The following is a 19,625-nucleotide window of genomic DNA, read 5'->3' as shown; positions in this document are numbered from 1 at the left end:
TGTGTTCCAAGCTGTAGTGAAAAATACTTACAATGCACATTGCTGCAGTTGCCAATTAGTTGTTTAGAATTCACATGGAAACTAGTGGTGTGTGCAGTCACAGTTGTCTCCCTCTCATTTCCTTTGCTCCTTCTTCTAAAGTACTTTTTGGCAACAAGCAGCTTACTCTCGTCACTTCACTCTGTAATGTCAGTCGACAGGTAACAGTTGTTTGGCCTTGCTAGGTCACCAGCTGGCGGTGGAAATGTCCCAGTCCTCTTGAGGCGAGCTCTTTCATGAACAGCATTTCTGTTTAAGGGGATGAGCTGTCTCAAAAGGCTACCATCAGTTGGGATATTTCAGTTTTTTCATACCAGTGGTTTCAAGGAATGCTGCTGGTCTCCCCTTGTCTCAGGCATTTCATGGGCGATGAAGCAAGAAAGGATATGAAAAAGCAGCCAAAGGACTGTTGGCTCTGGCGTCTTTACGCATTTTATTTTGGCTGTTTGCAAGCCTATTTTGGGGTTGGGGTGAGGTTCCTATATGTGATGCAATTCCATATACTATTCCTGTATATTTGCATTGCATCTCTTCAACCAAACTAAAACAGTGATCTATCAAAAAGCAAAGATTTGTGTTTATACATTTAGTGTCTATATTCAGTGTGGCTGTTATGGCCGCTTGCTATTTCGGGTTATAGATTGTTCACGAAGCACTGAAATGTCTGAGAGATATATATAAAAAAATAAATTGTGCTGGTTGTGGAACTCTGCCAAGAATGTAACAGCCCTTAAAGCTTCACCAAGTCATTAATAAGTACCCACTAAGACAAATTGTGAAAATCTTTAAAATAGTATAAGTTGTATATAACATTGATTTACAAAAGCAGTTTAGTCTCATTCTCTTCTTTCCCAAAGCCCTAACCAAGAAGCATGAAAGTCATGTGTGCTCAGCGATGAGTACTGTGAGCTTGGTCTCTCCAGATGCAGGCAGCTAGAAAACCCATAATATAATGGAATATGACATTGCAGGACCAATATGCTCTTCCAAAATATGCTTTTTAAGGTGTATAAAAGTGACCTAGAACTTTAATAATATTTTTCAGGTAAGTAGGCAGAAAACTTCAGGAAGCATTTCTCAGTAAATTTCCATGGCTTTGCCATTGTCTTGTATGAAACTTACTGATGCTGTAAGTCAGAAGAGGGCTCGATGCTGCTGTTACTGTGGTCCATCCTGCAACCTGCAGTGCGCTGTGGAAAGATGGCTTGAATTATCAACTGCCTTGGAGTTTCCTTGGCATATGTCATATGTTGTGTGGGTCTGTCTGTAGAGACTCTGAAGAACAAAAAAACCCTAATGTAACTTCGCAGGAGCATTTGATACTTTCTATCTTAATGAATTTCATATTGGATGTGTGATCTGAGAATCCAGCTTTTGAATCCCATGACAAAGTAGTCGTACTGGTAGTTGGTAACAAATGTTCTGTCGTTTTTACTTAGCTGAGCAACTGCTATTACTGCTGTTACTGATATCAAGCAACAAATATAGATTGCTCTTGACAATATTGCAATAATTAATATTTGCTCTTTTTTTTTCCCCAGCACTCTTACTTTACTGTGCCTGACACCAGAGAGCTTCCTAGTATACCTGAAAATGTGAGTACTCTAGAGGACCATGTGCTTTACCGCTTCTATTTACTATCAGCAACAAAACAGATAACAATTCTTACCTCTATGTGGCCTAGTAATAGATAACATTCTGTAAAATATTGCTAGATTTTGAACATCTAGGGACCTTGCATTAATGGTGTATTGTTATCTGCAGTTGCTCAGGCAATCATTGTTTCCTTTGGGGTAACACACTCCTTTATAGAATAGAATTCAGGTGACAATTTGCGCTGGTAGTTAAAAGCTGAAATGTGTTAGGATAAGGTATGAATGGCCTGACCAATATGGGTAGAAAGAAGCAGATCTGCAAATCATACAGAGAGGCCCTTTTGAAAGTGTGACATGAGAGATCAGTAAAAATTATCCCTTTTGGACAACTTTCTGAAAATGCCAAGCACACTGCCTTTCTCTAGGGTCACTTTTTGGGAGACTTTTAAAGCCTTATGAAGTTGTCTTCTATGTGTTTCAGCATGCCTCAGATTTCTAGCCAGGTGATAGGTCTGTGGAAAGACACTGCTGGCATTTGTTTCTCTTAAATACTCTTTTAATATGCTCCTGTGATACCTCTTAGCCTAATTTCTGTGCCTGACATCCCAGTTTTCTTTCTCAGCATTTTGCAGTCTGCCTTAGCGCCATATCCCTTAATTTATGGCATGAAAGAAAGAAAGAAAAGGGAATCGTCAAGACATTTCATCTCATTTGTGGATGATTTGTATAGCAGATAACATTTGGGGCTTTTTGTTTCTGTTTTAAAACATTGTTGCTAGCTTTTCTGTGTCATAGACTTTTCATACTGACACGTAGCCTGTCAGTAAATTTAATAGATGTGCTCTTTCTTCTAAGGTGCTTTATTTCTGTAGAAATACGATATATTAGGAGTAATTCAAGAATCAATTCCTGCATCTAAACCAGCTATCAAATCCTGCCATAATCCAGATATGTGGTTGCTTGTTTATATTTCATGTTCATCTCTTTCATGTTAATCATCTCAAACTTCAACACTTTTTGCCTGATAAAGCTCAGATCACCTGGAGAGCAAGGAAGAAGTTTATTTCTATTTTGCAGGCTGGCAAACTGAAAGGCAGAGAGAAATGAGCTAGTAGTGATAAGAAACCAGTAGCAAGGATTAAAAGTAGATGATCTAGCTTTGGTTTGCTTTAACTGATATGGAACAGCTCAATAGCACAATAGATGGTAAAGTCAGTATAGCTGTTTTTATGCTTTGTTGGTTATGTCTGCTGGTGCTGTTCCCTTTATATTCAAAGATATGAGTCAGCTTCCCAAAACATTTGAGCAAGAGACATGATGAATGCTCAGGAATCAAAGGCTGTTATAAAAGCAGAAGCCTTGGGCCAGGAGGAATTGGGAACCCTTTGAAAACTGAATGCTCAACCTTCATGGCTGGGAGTGCCATGTGATACTAAAAAGCATCCTCTTTGAATCATTGAGTGGTGCTGATGTGCCTCAGAGGGAATGCGGCTGGCTCGATGTAGGTATCCTGTAGGTATCCTGTGCACGTGAAGGATGGGCTCGTGGCAGTGGCTGGCGTGAGCCAGGGCACCTCTGGGAACAGAGGTGTGGGAGCATTTCAATTAACAAATATTTATGCCTACAGTATACACTAACATTTTGAAAGCTAGGGTTTCTAGGAAAATATTTAAAATCAAATCCACTGGTCCAACAGTCGTAGCAGTCGACTTTCTTCTGTTTCTCAAGCATTTGGTTGATGTTTTCTACTGAGTATTGTGAGGATTTTTTCTATTTGTAGTTCATGTGGAGTTGAAGCAAATGAGAGAATAATACATGAACATGAAATGAGCATAAATCTTCATGGATTTTTAATCAATTGGCCTGATTTATTCAAAATTCTACATATCTTATCAGTAATTATGTTGTGAACCCATATTAGCTAAAGTTTTAGTAGTGCCAAACTTTGAAGTTGTGTGTAATGGTTAATGGAGAGCTGCACAGAACTCTTATCTGGAATGTTAACAAACTTCTTGAAATTATCTGACGTTGTGTCAGATCAATATGTTTAATGAGTCTCAAAAACACTTAGCATGGACACTTTTATGTAACAGTTAAGCATTCACCTTTTCAAAAGATTTGAGTGATAGGAAGGATTTGTTAGTGCAGAAGTAAAGTGGGTTCCTTGCAGGAAATTCAGTGCAAGCTCTAAGTTTCCTAGTAGTGTCTGTCCTGTTTAAAGTAAGTCAGCAGCCTGAAATGGTGATGCTTTCTTGGTGATACTGTTCTGCTGTATTTTCATATATTTCAAAATGCCTGAGTTTTTTTCCACTCATCATAACTTTTGCAACCTGATTTTCTTAAAATCCCCATCCACTTTTTATTTCTGTATTCGCTCCATTTGTAAAGTGCATTGTCTTCGGTATGTTGTTCTCCCCAAGAAGAGCATGCTAATAACAGCACAGTTACCTAACCCACATTAGATTTTATATGTGTACTTCAAAGAGGGATTTCCAGTAGGAGGATGGAGAGGGGAATATGACTCAATTCTATTGACCTGTTCTAATATGAGATTTACTGCAGTCTTGTAAATGAAGCCATGCAAGAGCTGACTAAAATAAGTGAACTATAATCCATCTTACTTTGAGCTTCACTCTTGGCAAAGCAGAAAGCTCTTTGGATTGTTCCTTCAGTCAAAAATTCTCCATTAGATGATGAAGGAAGAGAAGCAGAGGATGTTTAATTTTATTTTCTTTTTTAATCTCAAAAGTCAGCGTTCTTGTGCATTTACTGATACTACATAGCAAATGATCAAATAGGAATGAACTTGCAAAGGCACTCTTAGTAAGTTTGGAGAGGAATGGGGGATATCTGCTCCCATATTTCGTTTTAAAAATCCCCCTTTTTTCTCCCCCAGGAAAGGTTTAAATCCTAGGGAACAACGTACACAACAATTACACTCCAAATTGGAACGCTTTCATTTGTATTTATTTAACTCATTCATGGTTTTGTCACTTACGAGACATGTCTTTCAAAATACATGTGTAAGTCCCAATTTCATCTTCAAAGATGACAGCTTTCTTATAAATAAAACTTTGAGCTAACACGTGAATTTCCTCAGTATCAATACATTACCATACCGCCCACATGCTTCGCAGGTGTCACTGGCAAATTTCTGAGAGCAGAGAAGACTAAAACCTTATAAATCTTTCCATCTGAAGGTACATTTGTGTGTCAAAGCCAGTATTTTGCTAGAATAAACTTGATGGAAGAATAATTGCAAATCAACTCCCCGCGTCTATTTTCCTCTTGTTAGCGGATACTGTTGCTTTACAAACACATCCCTGCACACACATCTATACCTTCAGACAGACTGCAGGCATTATGCGCTCCTTTTGCCGTGCCCCTAATTTGGGCGGCATCAAAGGGAGTTTAGCGCTACTTAAAAATTCTTCTAATTCACACTATTTGCAGTAATTGTGTCGTCATGCGCTGTGTTTTGGCGTTGTGGAAAGATGGGTGAGAGGGGGAAGAAGAGCCGTAGAGAAGACAGCTTATGTTTAGACAAAAATATCATGCTAATCAGCACAGATGGGATGAGAAATACAGAAAAAGTACATGATAGTTTAATAGGTTTTTGGCAAAATGTGTTGGCTTTTTTTTTTCCCACCCCCCCTGCTTCTTTGAATATACCTGTCTGTGGCAAGAGCTTTTCTTTAACAAAGAGCTGAATGACTGGTTTATATTAACATGTTTGAAGTTAACCATAATGAGCTTAGTTTTTCTCTATCTGCATACTGGTACAAAAGTCTTCCAAATACAATGCTTAATTTTTCCTTAGTTCTTTCTGTTTGGATGGCAAGCTGTGGAACATATTTTTGCACGGTATGAAGCATCTTGGCAGACTTCTCAGGCCAAGTATTGGTGGTTTCAGAGTTATCTTTGGATCTGTCAAAAGTGCTAATAGGCTTTGTTGAGCTTCTTTAAGTTTCTAAATCATATTTGCTTTTCTGCACTTTTTTATTTAACGATGATTAAGATTGCACTTGAATTCATGACTAATCTTATTTTGCTCTCGTGCTTTTTCTATAAGGCTGTCTTTATCATACAGCAACCCTTTCTTATCTATTTGGAACCTATTTGGAAGCAAATTCCCTAATTCAGCATTTTCAGGTGTATTATTTTTTCCTCCACCACAATCCCTATTTAAAATTTCTATGTTTTAAGAAATGAGAATATCCTCCACACACAAAAATCCTTTTTTGTTTGCCTTGCACTGTAAAAACCCCTCATTCTGGGAGAGTGTAATATACTTTGATCAAGTTACCTACATTGTGGCTTTTAATTTTGATAGCAAAGATCTTAGCATCACATTCTGCTGTTTATTAGGAGATATCTTAACTGTTTAGTAAATTATACATGATTCATGCCACTGCAGCAGGTGCACCAGGGAGTTACATTGGTAATGATGAATGGGTAGTGTTACTGGCTGATGGGAGGATAGCCTTTTGTGCATCTTGCTCTGTTTTCTTTTTTGAATTTCAGTTATTTACACTGCTTAGGTACTTTTTAATATTCTGAGCAACAAAAACATGAAATAAACCTCTGTTGCATAGGAAGTGTATCTGTAAAGTTTGGGCAGTATTACTTCCTTGTGCCTTGGTCCTTCTGTGCTGATGTGTTTTGCTTACAAGGTATTTCTACTGCAGTTAGTTTTCTTTATAAACATACTGATTGGATGTTTGAATCCTGTCTCTCTGTCAGAGATGGGCATCCACTGAAATTTTCAAAGAAAGAGAATTCTCTGTCTCCTTCCTCAGTTTTCCCAGCTTCCTGAGGAAGTGCTTTCTGCCTTCCACCATGGAATCATGTGTCTGAGTGCACAAAGGGAGGAGTTCAGCCAACCTGTGTAGATGTGTTTAGCTTGTGTGTTAAATGTCCATGTGTATTTCCAATTATCAGAATTGTTCTAGCCTAGACTGAGCTTTCATCCAAATTGGTCACATTAGAATTGATGTCTAAGAGAGCTGCTTTTATTGTTAGGTGGAGAAATGGTTTTGATACTTCATCAGAGAACTTTAAAGTTTCCATAAAAGTGACAGAAGATGGGGTTTTTTCTCTCACAGGAATGTCTTGTATGTTAGAACCTGTATGTGAAACACCATCAATTGTATGATTCCATGACCTAGCTCCCCAAAAGTTATGGAAAAGATGCTGCAGTTAAAAAGTGTTCTGACATAAGAAGACACACTGCTTGCTTTATTAAGCCACATATTGGATCTAGAATAAAAGGAGGGTGAAATCTGGGTTGGGTGTGGTTTTTTTTTTGTTAAGGACACTTCTGTTTATAATATCATGAATCAAAAATTATTTGCTCTCTTCCCAGAGAAATCTGACAGAGTATTTTGTAGCAGTTGATGTCAACAACATGCTGCATCTCTATGCCAGTATGCTGTATGAACGCCGCATCCTCATTTGTTGTAGTAAGCTGAGCACTGTAAGTACAATGCAGAACAACTTCTCTTCTAAATAGCTGCTTTTTTTTTTTAATGACACTTGTATATAAGAAATGATCCTGTGAGCTCCAACTCCCCTTCCAGCTTCAGCTATGCAGTCTCAACTCAATTCTATGGTTCTATGTGATAATTTTACTGAACTGCTTCTGGGCTCTAATATTCAAATGAAAAGTAGTGGGGATTTTTTATAAGGAATTCTTGGGGTTGCTTGGTACATAAACATACAAATATTTATGCCATTGTGAATTCCCTGTTTCATTATTTGCTCAATAGGGAAAAAACCAAACAATGGGTGAATGGTAGTGTCAGGTGGATACTCTAGTGACCTTCTCTGGATGAACTGAAGGATGGGCTAAAACACAGTGACCATCCACATTTTTGCAGTTTTGTTTGTTAAGGTGTAGTAGCCTTAGTGCTACTTAGGCTCCATCAAGTGTCTGGGAGATGAAAGCTACTGAATACTCTAGAGTACTCCCTTCTAAAAGTGACTGGACATCAAAACAAGTACACGGCTTGATTTAGTTCAAAGTTTTGTGTTATGCCTTTCAAAGTTAATCAGTCAATAAGATTGTGATTTCCTTTATAAAAGAAACTGTTTTCATTCTGTTTGCTCTGTAAATGGGTATTGATTGCTTTCCTTTATGAATGGCAAGCATAAGAAGGTTTAACTAATTTTGCTTTCTAGTGGACTGAGCGAGCTTAAGTACCTGAGCAGTCCTTTCTAAAATACAAGCTTCCAGTTCCATTCTTTATGGTATTAACCAGTCTCTTACTGTCTGACCATAACCTACATTTGTTTGAGATTAAAGCTGCTTTGTGGAATTGTAACTACTATGGAAGGCTGAAATTCTGTACATAAAATCATGTATGGATGGCCTGTAGATAGAGGGCAGGAAAATGAACAAGAGTAAGACTTCATACTTAATTTCAGAATAATTATTACAATATCATTTTAAAAGCTAAGTGAAACAAGAAGAGTTAAAATAATCTCTGGGACCTATTATTAAATATTTACAATCAATCCTACATTTTACTGAAAGAATTGAAGTCTTACAAAGTTTAATATCTTAGAAAACTTGTAAAATCTTTACTCTTATATTTGCCAGGTGCTCTGTGTCCTCCCTGGTAAAAGAAAGAACACCACATCCAGACCTGGTAATTGAATAAAATAAAAGAGAGAGAGGTGTTTATTCAGGAACATAAAGAATGAAAAGAATAGTAAATTATCAGAGAGGAGGAGAGAAGAGAATGGCTATCCAAAGCATTTCACAATTTGTGTGGCTGGTTGGTTTAATCTCTCCCTTTGTGACAGAGCCTGGGAAGAAGAATTACTTACCTGTCACTTTGCCTTCCTTAATGAGCCATTTCACAAGTAGCGTTGTGTTTTCTTTCCTATCTTTCTGCTATTTCTCTTCCTTTTGCCTCTGTCCAAGATAAAAGCATGTCTGGTTCTTCAGTGGGGAGGGGTATTCATATTGTGTGTTCTTATCTTACAACTTTATATATAAACTGCTCCAAGATTGGAGTGACAGTGTAAGACAGGTTTGAAGTGTTGGGCCAGCGCCAGTGATTCCTTGCCTGCACGCTCTGCTCTGCATGTTCCAGCAGTAGGAACAAGCTGCATTATTTTATTTCAAACTGTGCTCAGCGGAAGCCAAGACCTTGTAACTGGAAACGTACCAAACTGAGAATTCTCAAAGTGAAGTGAGGGTGGTGTGGTGGGGAGGGGAATTGCTTTCTTTGTTTTTATTTTTTAGTTTTTTAACAAAAAAAATAAAAGTGGAAGGGACCTATTTGCAGTGCATTTCTTTTGACTTTGAGAGACATGGCACGCTTAAGGCTTCAATTTAATATCAAATAAGAGAGAAAATTAGACAGTCATGGATAGAAAGCCTTTCATGGTGGAGTGAATTCTGTGCTTTAATGCATCATACCAAATTCAAATTTTGGTTTGAAATACCTTTAATATAGTTGAGTTCTACATGATTTGGAGGTAACTGAATGAGGCTGTGTTTGTTAGCTGTTTTGTAAATCATGTGTACTGAACCGATTGAATTATTGCTGTTCTCTTGGATTTTTCCTGCATAAGAAAACTCCTTTTTTTTTTTTTTTTAAATGTTGAAGCACTTATTCATGTTACATTTCTTTCTGTATTCTGTGGTCTGACTACTCTCATGAAAAGCCAGATAGGAACCAAAATGCATAAAAAAACTTGCGCTTGCTAAAAGACCACCTGCTGGTGGGAGCATGCTGCTGCAAAACTGAAATGAGCTTCCCTTGCATCCAGTATTCTCCCTTCCATCATGACTTGCTTGTGCAGCCCTGCCACAGCAAGGTGTGACAACTAATTGTGAGAAGGGCAGCAGCAGGTTGTCTCTCATTATAAAAAGGTGGTTAACATGAAGCCTGATGACTCTTAAAAGACTGAAACTTGTGAATTTCTGTGATGTTTCTGCTTGGCTCCATCATACTGAGGTGAATTTCTTTACATAGTTTTTCTGTTACTTTTTGAGTGTTAGTACAAAGCAAAAAATACCTTTCTGACATCAGACTCTTTTGTTCCTGAGAGCTGAGAGCTTGCCATGTCACTTCTTCCATGTCACAGAAACCTCTGATACACAACTTCTCATTCCCTGCTTGGTTTCTGACATGCCTCAGGGCTCTGAGGATAAGGAAATGGTGGTCCTTAGGAAAAGACAACGTATTATTAATACCATTCACCAAATGTCCTTGTGATGCAGCACAGCTAAGAGCTTGCACTGTTCTTGTTCTACCAGCAGCCTTACAACTACTGTTTTAAATGCACAAGCTCTTCTTTCCCGAGAGCTGTGTTGCTGTCCTTCTAACCCGCCAGGATAGGTCTTGACCTGCATACACAGCCTTTGCAACAGCCCTGCTTTCTCTGCTTAATTCATATGTAACTCAGTCTTAAACTTTCTACTTCATTTTTGCCCTGAGTAAAGCAGAAAAATGATCTTACAAACTGCAAAAGGTGGTGATTTTTTTCCATTATATGTTAGACATTTGAGGCCACATTCTGCATCTGTAAAACCGTGCAACGTCTCTCCATCAGGAGAGAGAAAGTAAAACACGTTGGAAAATGTCTATTGTAATTCACCATCAGTTTGTAACTTCTATAGGTGTGATCAAATCCCATTGATTTTAATTTGCTCAACTAAGGCTGTTAGAGTAGTAAATATAAAACTGCAAGGAATGAGTGAATCAATGTCTTTCTTACACAGCTATCTTTTTACATTCTCTAGCAACAGCTGCAGGAAGCTGAGGTAGTGGAACTAATCTTATTTCAAAATGCTGGATTCCTATAGTTTTGACAGTTGGGCATTTCTCAGGCTGCCTTATTATTAAGTGCTTGTTTTCTGTATGGCAATCACTAATCAGGTGAGGTCTCCAGCAAATATGCTATTTCTTTTTTATGAGCCCTTATCTTGGCAGAGTTGAAGGACAGTACTGGTGCTTACCCATGGTAGTGTGTTATTTGAATTCATGCCAGATAGCAAGGTGGGAGTACATCTCAAAAATAAGTGACAGGTTCTGCTCAGATGTCTGCAGTGTTGAGCATTATATCTGTTTAATCTTTTCTTGCTGAGTTTTAAAACCAATGGGAGGGAGCTTGGAAGGGGCCTCCTTGGATTACTGAGTTCACTTCTCTACAGTGGCAACCATGTTATATAATAATGCTAGGAAATAATCCATTTGATCCTCATGGAAGCAATTGTTAAGTAAGAATTAAATTTTTTAACAGTACCTTTTCCAGACACCTTTTTGATTTGGAGAACAGAAACAGAAAACATAAAGGATTTAGGAATACAGAGGAAAAGCTACAGTGGGATGCATGCCCTTTTTTTCCCCTGCTGCATATTTTGGAACTAGGCTCTGCCTTTCATCTAATTTGTGAGAGAGGAGCATCTTCTCCAGATGGAATAATATAAAGTTAAGTTGAAATATAATAGGATAGGGATAAAACTTTAGTGTTTTGTGACTCATAAATACAGAATAAATTCAAGATTTTGTAGCTTCTAAATTTTCCTCTAATTAGCTAAGTTTGCTTTATTAGTTACTAATATTTCCATCCCATATGGACCATAAAATAATGTTCATCTGCTAATAAAGACCTTTCTTATTGAGAGAGACTGAACAGGTACTTGTTCAGATACTTGCTGTACCCTGTCTGCTTCCAAGGATGCTGTTTCCTTAGGATGCTGCTTCAAATCTAGTTTGAATTTTTTGCATATTCTCACTTCAGGAAACACACTGCCAGCACTGGAATGCTTTTGGCTACGTGGCCTTCTTCTTATGACACTTGCCAAATCAAGGTGTGTTAAGGTGAGGCGTGACTCTGCAGCTTTCCTGGGAGACAGAAGTGAAAATCTAAGGAATGTTAAAAGAGGGTCAGATAAGACTGTGCCTCCAGATTTTATCAGTATTTTTTGAAAGAGCTTAATGAAATTGTGGAGATACTGAACTGGGTGTTAAGATTAATAGAGATGGAACAATACTGTTTGTGCAGGTGAGTGTCACTTACTTATTGTGGTAGAGAACTGGTAAAGAATATAGGTCAAGAGATGGATGTAATAGACAAGATAGAAACAAAGGATACTAACAGGTTTGTGTTTGAATTGTGGTAAGAGGGATCACTGTGCCAGAGTGAGCAACTTTCTGTGTGGAGCAGCTTCCATGCAGCTGCCCTTTTCTGCTTTTGAAGAACACCTTCTTGCCAAGCTCACACCTTGCCATGACTCTTGCCTGAACCACACTGCCCAGAAGCCTCAAAAAAGCTATGCTGCTTTGTTCATTCTTATTGCTTATCCAGATCTGTATTGTTAGGGGCTTTAAAAATAGCACATAAAATATGTGCTTGTCTTCCATCTTCTTGCCTAGTGACCTGCATGTTAATCAGAAAACCAGATTCTGTTACTTACAGAAACTGCACCGGAATTACTTAAAGGCTTTGGCATGGAACGTAAGCCAGACTTCATCCAGAGTTGTAGCTGATTTTCCCTGACATGGAGCCTGAAGAGACCAGTTTATCTCCTGCAGCCCCATTTTCTTTACCAGTTATGGGTTCCCTGTGATGAGGTGTATAATTCAGAAGTCTGTCTTAATGGGAATTAATAATAATGAGGGTCACTATTTTTGATTATTTTTTTTTTAAGGTTGCCCTACATCTCACTGAGTTAGGATTAATGTCACAATTTGTCTTTGCTTAGGTTCATCTCTCTCAACTTCAGGTCACCACAAGGACCCAAGTGCTTTAGATTTTGTCTTGTTGGTATTTGCAAGCAGTGCTTTTCCTTTTCCCTACTGTCCAGACAAACATTACATGCCTGATTTCATCATACCTTCAAATGACTGCTAGGCTTTTGTTGAGTATTGTTCTCAAAATGTGTCTCACAAGTGAAACGCATTGTGGTACTTGTGCTGGGTATCATTTCAGATTAAAAGACACTCTAAAACTGCAAAACACTGTCAGGGTGGATGTGATTGCCTGTCACTTCTTAGTCTTTTCCTTGTATGTTCTATTTGTATGACTGTTCTGCCTTATTTTTTTTTTTTCCCTTTTCATGGAGTTGGAGTGTTCCTATCCTCTTCTTGTGGTATTTTGAGTACAGTTTTTGCTGAGATTTCCTTATTGAGGATTACCACCTTCTCCATTCTAATATCCTTAGTGAATGTGACAAATATCCTGCTTATCTTCTTTCCCATATTATTAATTATCATTTGAAATAGGATTGAGAAATGTAATTTCCTCCAAAGCTCTGTGACGATTCTCCCCACAGCTTGACTGGCACCTGTGTTTGCTACTTGTGATCTTTTCCATTTGGTACCTGCCAACATCTAAACTATTCTGAATGATTTTTTAAAAAAAACCCCCAAACATAACTAGGAAACTCAGTGAATCAAATGATTTGGTGGAGGGCAAGTAAATAGCAATTTGATCACACACGCTCTTCAGAAATGTGTGCTACTCACATGGTATCTTTCTGGGCTTGTATTTTTTCTTTCCAGTTTGTGTTACCACTTCAGAGCAGTTTGGTGATACTGAATGGATGGTGATGACCAGAACTGGGAGGATTTGCCTTTATTGTTTTTTAATACCCTTTGTGTTTTCATTTCCACATTTTTGTTGCTTTATAGAGCACTAGCTTTGTTTTCAGGTTCTGTTGAATGAATCATGTTCTCAGCTGTTTACAAAGGCAGTCAAAGTACAACTACCATAAACCAGTCATGCTTCACCCACCAATACCCTTTTCTTAACAACAGCACTGTATATTTTGTTGTAAAACATGTTGATATGAAAGCAGAATTGATTATTTACTTTTTTTCTTTCTTCTAACTTTACCTTTTAAAGCTTGGGTTTTGTCTTATTTATGGTCCTGTTTTAATATGTGTTTTTCAGTTAACTGCCTGCATTCATGGGTCTGCCGCTATGCTCTACCCGATGTTCTGGCAGCATGTTTACATTCCTGTTCTGCCCCCACATCTATTGGACTACTGTTGGTAAGGCTATATATATATATGTGTGTGTGTGTGTGTGTGTTTGGATATATATTAGATATGTATCCTTTAAATTCACAACATTTCTCTGTAGTAAGTCATATATCTTCTTCTGATGCAACTGTTATTCTAAAAATATGATGGCATATTAAGGAAGCAACCAACCTAGTAAGAAAAAAAAAATTATCCTCATGGCAAGATATAATTGTCTATCAGTGTGTTGAGATACTCTAATATGAATGCTTACTATGGAAGGCTACAACTTGGACATTGTGTAATTAAAGTCTGTTTTCAGCATATCTGTGTTAAATGTTAACCTTTGAATTAAGACTCCTAATGTAGAGGATGCACTGAAGAAGGTACTCGCATTTTTCTGCTTTCTTGAGCTATTTGGGATGGAGGGAGAGGTACTTATTTTCCCATGATGATCTTTTATTATCAGTGTGTTTAAAACATGGTATTTACCTTATTTAGGGGAATGAATGTAAACCTTTCAAAAACCTACTCATTATTATGATGTGATAAATTTTGGCAGAGCCCATGAACAGCTTCGTATAATGTCAAGTCTCACCCCGTTTTGACTGGCAGCTTGGACCAGTTGCCCTCTGAGGTTTCTTCCAACCTGTTTTATGATTTCACGCTGTCCAGATGGCCCAGGAAGTCTCCTTATTCACCCTGGGGTCTGCAGAGCAGCATGTTGTTGGACCCTGTGGTTAAGAGTTCAGAGGCCTGTCTACTGTGCCTCTCAGAGTCTCTCAGTTTTTACTTTCTTTTCTCGTACAAACTCAAGTTTACCCTCATCAGCCATGACATCATCTCTCATTTGCTGTGCATCAGAATGGTGGATGAGTACTATGAGTAACTTGGAAGATTTTTAAGATGCTATTGCTTTTAGTGGCTCAGTTATTCCCATGCTCAGTTTGTGTCACTTGTTCCCCTCCCCCCACTCCCCCTTTTTCTCCCTTCCTTTTTGCGTAGGTAACAGGGACATGAAGTCTTCCCCAAAACAGTGGCCTTCCCTTAGGCTTCCTAAAGAAGTTAAACTCTCAAGTCCTAATGGAGAGTTAATGGAATTTTTGTCTGGGCTTGCAGGGCTGGAATTAGTAAGGCCAAAGCTTGGGTGGAATTAAACTGAGGGATGTGAAGGATGAAGTGAGGCTTCCACAGGCTTAGAAGTAAAAGGAAATCACAAGGGAAACATGAACAAGCTGCTGTGTGGTCACATACTCAAGTGATGAAGGATGCAGAAAAGATTGAGGGACTCAATGCCTTTGTCTTTACCGGCAAGGTCTATTTCTCTACTTCCACTTCTCCCTGTGGAGCTGAACTGTTTGTGGGAGCACAGCACTTAATGCACTTTTGGGAATGATTTGAGAACACAGAAACAGCCTCTCTCTATCCCCCAGCATTTTTAAAAGTCCTCTGGAAAACATAAACTTAAATTTACTGTGTCATCCGATACCATACTTTAAATGTGGCTCTTAGTGTGGAGGTTGGCTGGGGTTTTTTCAAGTGTGACAGTGTTCTGTGGGATGTTTTCTCTGCCTTTGAGAAGAATAAGGAAGCAGCCAGGATAACTGACTTTTTCTTTTTTTAAGTGAAGTGCTAGGAACTGAACCATGTAGATTGAAAGGAAACTTGTTCCTTTGCGGATGATTTAAATGTTAAGTACGTGCCTCTGTCGAGGATACAGGGAAGGGAATCTAAACCTGTTATCTCCTGTAGAAATGACCCTTCAATTTACTGGCTGCACAGGAAGGGCAGATTCTCATCATTTGCACTGCCAGCAGGTGCCCTTTCTCTGCATAATGGGCTTCGCATCTGTAATTAACACATGAAGGCGGCTGCTGCCAGCTTTTTCTTCAGGTACATGCTGCTAGGAGTTTCAGGACAACGGTGTGGACCACAAGAGGCTTTTACACTGGGTTTGAAGATTAGGTATTCATTGACTTTCTGACAAAGCCATGTTAAGAGGGGCTAAGTCCAGATCCTGCAGTTGGGAGCAGAAGTGTGCAAAAAGCAAACACTTGGGCAGTGTACCCAAGGAAATAAAGACACAAGTCATTGAGCTCTACTGAATGAATTCTTTCATGGCATAACACCCGTCCATAGAACGAATGAGCCAGCTAGTGTGTGAAATATGTGATTAAAAAATGCAATTACTAGGTAGATTGTAACTGCATGCTTACAAATACAACTGATTACCTTAGCCAGATATGAACTTTAATTGGAGAGGACGCTGCACACGCTTTAATTGGAGAGGTAGCACTCTACACTGTAATTGTTTGAGTAAGTCAATTTAGGAACAATTTGTGTGCCATAAATATATTTCTCAAAATAGAATCAATCTATTTTGTAACCGTGTGAACTTGGAGATGTCATTTTTGCCTAGGAGGACTAAGAAATCAGCACAATGCTCCCTGCTTTAAGGGGATCTTATTGCTTTTTCTTTGCTTCTTAAGGGAAATAACCTGAGATTATTTAAAATAAGAGTTCAATGTAATTAGTGCCTGGTTATACCTTTTGCAAATGTGACACAAGAATTTTAAGGAGCTGAAATGGGAGCAAAATTTAAAGTGACGAGGATCTTTCCTTCAGTTATTATGAATACAAAACATCCTGTTGTTCATTGTCCATCTATTGCCTGTGCTGTGTGAAGCTTTTGAATCTTCTGCTCTCTTGGAAGTTGCAGAAGGGTAGGCTCCATAGAGTGCATTGCTTATCACCTTTGAAAGATTTTGAAACAAGTATATTCCACCTTTGATTATTTACTTGCAATCATTTGAATTGCCAGTGGAAACTTTCTGTTTAAAGGAAACTTCTGAGGTCCCAATTGGTCCACTGACAGCTGGTGGTTGTGAAATTTGGAATTTGTTGTATTTCCTGGGAAGCGCAGGGGACACAACGACTGCTTTTCAAGAGATAGACAGAGGTGGAATAGTCTCTTTGCAGAGAGCAAATGGGTAAAGTGTCTACCTATCCTCCTCAAAGATCCTTTTGGCCAACTTCATATAAGAGAAACTTGAGGCTCAGTGTGGAGAGTTCTCTTTAGCTGTTGAGAGCACTGAGCATTCCTGAGCAAGGCAGGGAAAGGAAAGTGATTGGAGATTGTCACAGGTGAATGACAGCTCTGCCACAAACATACTCTGTGTCAGTCTATGTCACTGACATTGCATTTCACACTGAGTGCTTCTAAAACACAGTGGTTTCTCATTTTTCAGTTTGTTCTTTGCTATTTTTTTAACTTATAACATGGAAGAGGTGAAAGAATTTTTAAACTTAATATGTATGCATTCCTCATTCATGCTCCTAACCACAGAACTGAAAAGGCCAAAACCCCACATCTTCAAAATGTTTGTTCTCAATATACTTTCTCTTTGTAGTAGGGATTCTGAGTCAGCAATAGTGGTGTAGTACCATGTACATGTATCTGGAATGACTTCAGCCATCTGATCCCTAACATTTAGATTAACTGTGAGGGGGAGAGAGTTGGAGAGGGGGAGCAGGAGGAAGAGTACTATTCTTTTTTTTGTTTGTCTTTTAATCAGGTACTATTCTTTGATATCTTTTCAGCCCAGGGAAGATTCTGAGTGGAGACTAGAAAATGGTGGGAAACCTATCATTAGATTTCACACCTTAATGCACAGTTGCTTACTTCTTTGAATAGAGAATAACAGAAGAAACATGAAGCACTGCTGGTTGGGGGCTTGGGGGATTTAGGTTGTGGATTTTTTTGTTTGTTTTGTTTTTTAAGAAAAGTACATGCCAGCAAGTGCCAAAAGCACTGGTTAATGAGATACTGCCACCAAGCATCAGTAGCCAAGCACATACAACTCCTTAAATTTGGCCAGAGCTTGCCATCTATTTTGCTGTTTGGAATTTAATCATTCCTTGATGTGAAAGAAACAGTCTATTAATTTTCCTCACTACTTCAGGTCTGTTTTTCATGTGGCATAAAAACATACCCACTGTGTCTGTTTTCTTCCTGTTTGCTCTCAGTGTCTGTGTTTAAAATTAGCCTGTAAGAAAAGCCTGTCTTTGCTGACCTGTAACACAGCTTAGTATGTTCTCCTAGTCCTAGAGCGTTGTCGCTCGGGTTACTCGGTGGGCTTTTAAAAGAAGCAACAGTATATCTTCCAGGGTGATTAAACCAGTCTTTTATATTAGATAGACTGCTTAGCAGCCAACGTTAATATATGCTGAGAGCCACCTTTTTAGAGTACCGTGGCACAGCTGCTGAACAAACATTTCTATTGGTGCAGTTTTCCCTTTCTCCAGGAGTTGTTTTAACTCCCTTTCTCCTGTGCTCCAAATCTGCATATAGTTCAATATGCTCCTTTAAGTAGGTGGAGGGGGTGACTGGAGGGTGAGTACTCCTGCTGCTTGGGAAACAATGATTCCTTCGTCAGGAGCCTCTTGGTAGGCATTTCAATTTAGCCTGGTACATCTGTGTACTCACTAAAAGCTCTTGTAGTTGCTGTTCTGGTTTCTTCACTCTGTTTTCTACATCATTCGAATTTATGCAGTCAAGTTTCCAATTTGCATCAATTACCCCAATGAATTTCAGATTCAGTTCTGTTGCAGTTCAGTGAGTAATCTGAAGAGAAATCAGGAGAACTACCTTAGAGAGTAAAGTACAAGTGGTGTGAGAGAGCAACACCAAGTCAGTATCTGTATCACAGTATATCAAGATGTGAACTTAGTGAATGTGATCTAATCCACTTTCTTGGAATAATGAAGCAAAATGTGGCTGTAAACTCTGAACCTTTTGGAGAACCTTGGGTTTGACATTATTTTTTGTGGTGAGCTGCAGTATTTTTCAAGTTTTGTTGTTTGGTTTGTTTTGGTTTTTTTCACATAGGAGGAAATGTCCCTCTATTTCACCTGCTTCTCTTCCAATTAGTAGTTGCCCACCTCTTGGGAACATAATTAAGAGGTCTCTAGTTAGCCTAAGGAAAGGAATTAAAGAAATTGTAAAAACGCAGCTGTAATAAATGGGCAATATATAGCCATTAAGTCCCCAATATCCATATTCATGCTTATGCATTGCTACTTTAATGATTTGCTATTTACCTGTATAACTCATTTGATTATAAATAATGATGATTGCACTGGGAACTAGTGTAGCACAAGAGGAGTAATAACCTTGCTCTTTGTTCCAGAAGACTTCGGCAGGCATTTTATTTAAGCAGTAAATATGCACAGTAGAAATTGATACTTCTTAATTTTGCTCTTAATGGATATTGGCTGCCATCAAATCGCTTTGAGTAATTAGTAGTTGTTGTAAGATGCCCCAGGACTGATGAGGTGTCAAGCAGTAGGTACAGACTGGTCTGAAGGGCAGTCTTTAATCTGTCATGGGTCCCAGAAGGATTAAAGGTTGTGCAGAGTGTTTCTCCTGTTTACACAAGCAATGTGTCTTACTGAAGTTCACTTGAGAGCCTTGGAAATACACATCTAACCTGATAAAATATTAAAAGCTGCTTGAGCGTTTCATGTCTCAGGACCTGAGTAGCAGTTAGGAGGAACTGTTCTAGCGTGCTCTGAATGGGGAAGAGGAGGCACAGAGTGTTCCCTGTACAGGATGGTAGCTGAGTATTTAAGTATTGACATATGATTAACACATGATAAAGAAAAATGGTGATAAAGCAATTTATGAAGCCTGACATGAACTTTCAACATTTACTTTTAGGTGTGTTTCCTTTTCAGTCAAATTGATGAGTGAAGACAGAAGAATACAATCTTTCTGGTAGATCTTTATTGGAAATATTTATGCTCTTTACCAGAAGTATATTTTATTGAGGTTATTTATGATGCCTGCTTAGTTAAACTTCTGGAATTATAAGGAGCTATCATGATGAATTATCCTTAAAATACCTTGGCTTTTGCTTTGCTGTTCATGTGTCAGGTCTGACAAAATAAATTTGGGTAAAATAGCTATTAATATAATTTGGGTTTTGTTATCTGTGGAGAAAACACA

General features: G+C 38.5%; 1 protein-coding gene across 3 annotated transcripts in view; it reads left to right on the top strand.

Annotated features, from left to right (window-relative positions):
• The window catches only part of DENND1A (DENN domain containing 1A), a 198,403-nt gene that overhangs the window by 85,074 nt on the left and 93,704 nt on the right, over positions 1-19,625 (top strand). For all 3 annotated transcript variants that reach the window (XM_054174197.1, XM_054174196.1, XM_054174198.1), the window contains exons 8-10: positions 1,581-1,634; positions 7,000-7,110; positions 13,548-13,648. In XM_054174197.1, coding sequence (XP_054030172.1) covers positions 1,581-1,634; positions 7,000-7,110; positions 13,548-13,648 — 266 coding nt within the window. The remainder of the gene's footprint in view (positions 1-1,580; positions 1,635-6,999; positions 7,111-13,547; positions 13,649-19,625) is intronic.

The sequence above is a fragment of the Dryobates pubescens genome, chromosome 29 (assembly GCF_014839835.1).
Source record: "Dryobates pubescens isolate bDryPub1 chromosome 29, bDryPub1.pri, whole genome shotgun sequence".
NCBI lineage: Eukaryota > Metazoa > Chordata > Aves > Piciformes > Picidae > Dryobates > Dryobates pubescens.
Note: the sequence above shows the minus strand (reverse complement) of the source record. Positions and strands in the feature narration are given on the sequence as shown.